The sequence below is a fragment of the Mercurialis annua genome, linkage group LG2 (assembly GCF_937616625.2).
Source record: "Mercurialis annua linkage group LG2, ddMerAnnu1.2, whole genome shotgun sequence".
Classification (NCBI taxonomy): domain Eukaryota; kingdom Viridiplantae; phylum Streptophyta; class Magnoliopsida; order Malpighiales; family Euphorbiaceae; genus Mercurialis; species Mercurialis annua.
The window spans coordinates 54,178,890-54,182,997 of record NC_065571.1 but is presented as its reverse complement, the minus strand read 5'-3'; the positions used below and the strand labels follow the sequence as shown (position 1 = coordinate 54,182,997).

The 4,108-nt window shown below is 29.4% G+C and overlaps 1 protein-coding gene across 1 annotated transcript; it reads left to right on the top strand.

The window, feature by feature from the left end:
- Positions 1-1,243: 1,243 nt before the first annotated feature.
- On the top strand, positions 1,244-3,686 carry LOC126666899 (transcription factor MYBS3-like). The gene is made up of 3 exons (XM_050359803.2): positions 1,244-1,853; positions 2,397-2,596; positions 3,301-3,686. The coding sequence occupies exons 1-3, from the start codon at positions 1,502-1,504 to the stop codon at positions 3,544-3,546; spliced, it is 798 nt and encodes a 265-aa protein (XP_050215760.1). The 5' UTR covers positions 1,244-1,501; the 3' UTR covers positions 3,547-3,686.
- The last annotated feature ends 422 nt before the right edge of the window (positions 3,687-4,108 follow it).

Sequence of the window (4,108 nt, the reverse complement as noted above, 5' to 3'; positions counted from 1 at the left end):
AAATAATATGACCTTTAAATGATATTATTTTATCAATTCGATCGTTCATCTTTTTTAACTTATTGTTTGTATGTAACTGATATAAGTTATAAAATTACCGAAACAAGGTCGCACTTTTTTTTATTTAAAATATATTTATTAATTTTGTTCTAATTGTATAAATACGAGCAATTCATCTTGCCTTAATTTTACTATAATTATTGACGTACCGCGAAGAAAATATGCAATTTGGTTGACTACTTAGGAGTTGGAATATTTCAAAGCCAAACACAAAGTATGTTTTTTAGTGAATTCCCAAGAAAGTGTCATAAGTTGATCAACGCCAATTTTCAAACTTGTGATTTTCTATAATTAACTTCAACCCCTCCTTACAAGTCATCTAGTAATAACCACACTTCAAACCTACAGTAGAATTGTAAATGTGAATGTACAATTTTTTTAGGAATTGTAAATGGTATAATTATACACACAAGTTTATTATTGCATTTACTAAAACCCTGTCTAATCACCTACTACAATAACACAATTATATTGCATATATGTTTAAGTTTAATTGGATAATACTCGCCCAATAATTATTTTCTAGAAATTGTTATAGTTTTTACTTAAGAATAATATCATCCTCAAATATAAGGGTATGCATTCACATCGAATTTAACACTTCAATTTAATTGATTAAGCTTTTTTTTGTTCAGTTTGTACTAAAACTATTAACTGAATTTTGTATATCAAGAACCAAATCAAAAATTGATTTTTAACCGAACTGAACAAAACTACACGTTGTTGATTCAATTTTTTTTTTTCATTTTATTTTGTTTTTATACTCTCCCAACTCACATATGCACATATTATCCTATATATACACGGATGGAGCCAAGAAAACATGGTATATGGACGATCACCTTTTATAACTACCAATCGTTAATTTGTTTCTGATTATTTTCATATTTTTTTCGACATCATTTTTTCGAGTCGTCTCGTCCTGCTTTCCTTCCTATAGTAAGTTGAGGGATCCACAATGATACCCAATGCCAATTAGGGTAACATTCAACAAGTTTCTTAGGACTAGCTAGGATCTAATTTACTATAAAAAAATTGACATAAGAAGAAAAATACAACGTGTTGATGCTATACATTAAAGAAGAAAGGCATATATACAATTATACATGTACAAGGATAAGCCTTCTAGAGAGAGATAAGTAACGGTACCTTTTTCTTTGTTTTTTTTTTTTATATATATGAGAACCCAAGTTGGAAAAATAAAATAAATATCCAATCCAAACAAAACAAAACAATATAAACAATGTTCATCCAATCATCTTCTCTTGGTGTGCATCCATTTTCATCATCATATCATATCATATCAACCCACCAAACTTATAATTAATTTTATTTTTCTTCTCTCTCTTATTATTAGTTACTATTTCTTACTTTATTTCTCTGAGTTTGTTATATTTGTTGGTTGCTCACTCTAAGAAACTCAGCTTTTGTCTGGTTGGAAATGGGCAGAAAGTGCTCACATTGCGGGAACATCGGCCATAATTCAAGAACTTGCACCAACTATAGAGGAGCTAGCTCCACCATTGTTGGTGGTGGAGTTAAGCTTTTTGGAGTGCAACTTGTTGACCTTTCTAGTAATAATAATTCTTCTTCTTCGACTTCTTTAATGAAAAAAAGTTTTAGCATGGATTGTCTCTGCCTGTCTTCTTCTCCGTCTCCGTCTCCGTCGCCTTCTTCTTCTTCTGCTTTAGGTTCTTCTCGAGTTTATATTGATGATAGTAGTAATCCTTATGCTACTTCTACCGGCTATCTTTCCGACGGCCTCGTCGCCCGAGCTCAAGAAAGAAAGAAGGGTTAGTTTGTTTTTTTTCATTCTCTTTTCGTGGTTTTAACTTTTTAACTAAATATTTTACGGTTATCTAACTATACTACTTTTTACATAGCTGTTACGGGTATTCAATATTTTATATTTTGATAACCCAACGGTGATTTTTCTAAAAGTAGGAGTTTATCTGATCAATTCATGCCAAATTTTACTTAATCTCACTTTGACAAATTACCACATACATAAAATTTGACCTGAATTGATCGAATAATTTTTTATTGTTTGGAAATGAATGTTGTGCTATCAAAATATAACAAATTGAACATCTGTAGTTGTTATATAAAATGCAAAAATATTTAACCCTAAATTTTAGTCGGTGCTGACAAATAGTTGGAATCCATTATGCAAATATTTATCTCGGTTTAGAATCATGTTGATTCAAAAATCTCATAAATGCTATCACTCCGCATAAGAAGCTGGTCGCGGAACCTGTAGCTAGTTAGCAGATTGAGGTCTCGTTTCGTTAGCGATAAGTAACAAAATTAATATATTGATTGGATGCATGATTCAGGAGTCCCATGGACAGAAGAGGAACATCGGACATTTTTAATAGGGCTAGAGAAGCTAGGAAAAGGAGATTGGAGAGGCATTTCAAGAAACTATGTAACTACAAGAACTCCAACACAAGTTGCCAGTCATGCTCAAAAATATTTCCTTCGATTTTCTACTCTTAACAAGAAGAAGAAGCGCCGTTCTAGCCTTTTTGACATGGTATACAAATTTTCACATCGTATATCTTCATTAATTTATTCCAAAGTACAATTTAGAAAATCTAATATTTTTAAAATTGATAATCTAATACTGGATTATCAATAATCATCCAACTGCATTATTTTTATAGAACGGTTTTTGTTTTTTAATTTATTAAGTATAATGTATTAGGTTATTACATATAAATTTACGAACTCTAATTTTTCAATTTAGTCTCGTTATATAAAAGTTGATAAATATACACACCAACTACCATTTCTTGACAAACGGATATGCCGATTAAAAATTGGATAAAACTAATAATCTGAAAGCTGGAGTTGGTCAAGTATTCACACATCGAAATGACGCATTTTGAAAATCTGGCATTCACATCATTAATTTTCACTAAAATTTCAACCGGTGCATCAATTTATAAAGAAACGGTGGTTGGTGTATATATACTAACTTATATAAAACGTAATTAAATTATAAAAATACAGTTTGTAAACTTATATATAAATAACACTATTTCATTACGTCAAAATTTATTTTTCAAACAACGAGAGGTTATCTAATCAATGCCGAATAATGTCTATGTGGCAATCCGTCAGTCACATAAGCAAAATTTGGCCTAATTAAATTGACCGGGTATATAATTAACCTTTTTTTCTTCTGAAAGAGTGATTATTAATTTTAAGTTAATTTTAAATATATTGGACATGCAGGTTGGAAATAGCAGCAGAACAAGCCATGAAGTTGCTGATAATTCTAACCTAATAAGTGATCATCATCATCATCATCATCTTGTTCCTAATTCTAAGCCAATTATTTCATCTTCTTCATCTTTAAATGATGATATTAATGGTGATGATGATCTGAAACTCACTCTTTCAATAAGTCCAGATTCTTCTTTGGAAGAGAATAAACAATCCTCAAATTCTTTTCTTATATCTATTAGGGCTACTAGCTAATTAATTTATTCACTAATTTATATCCATCTAGATCATTAAATCCAACATCTGTCAGACCAATAATATTTTTGATACTAATTCAATCTCTGATACATATTTATAAATAAAATATACAATGTCATTGTTGTTAGTATTATTTATTTCCGATTTTTTTTTTGTAGAGATGGATTGCTAATTTCTTTCTCTTTAATTTCATTTTCGATCTCTATCGAAGTTTGTTTACTGAAATTAATTAATTAATATGTCCATTTATATAAATGCAGCTTAATCTATGTACAAGTTTAATTCCTTTTTCTTTTTATTTATATGGTTTGGAACGAAATTCTCTTCTTATAATATAAAATTAGAACATTACATTAATGGTGTCTGAACTTTTTTAATATATGAGTTTGAATTTTAATTACCTCTAAGTTATTATTTCAATTTTAAAAAAATATATCAAAACAATATTTTAACCGTTTTTCGGCCAGTGATATGCTAAAAAAATAGCTTAACTTTCTATGTCATATAAGGAAAAAAATGATGCACAAATGATATGCTTGCTTCCTGTGGACTCAATACG

Coding starts and splice junctions, on each gene's coding strand:
- LOC126666899 (XM_050359803.2), top strand. CDS start 1,502: ATGGGCAGAAAGTGCTCACATTGCGGGAACATCGGCCATAATTCAAGA. Junction 1,854..2,396: donor AGCTCAAGAAAGAAAGAAGG/GTTAGTTTGTTT, acceptor TGCATGATTCAG/GAGTCCCATGGACAGAAGAG. Junction 2,597..3,300: donor GTTCTAGCCTTTTTGACATG/GTATACAAATTT, acceptor TTGGACATGCAG/GTTGGAAATAGCAGCAGAAC.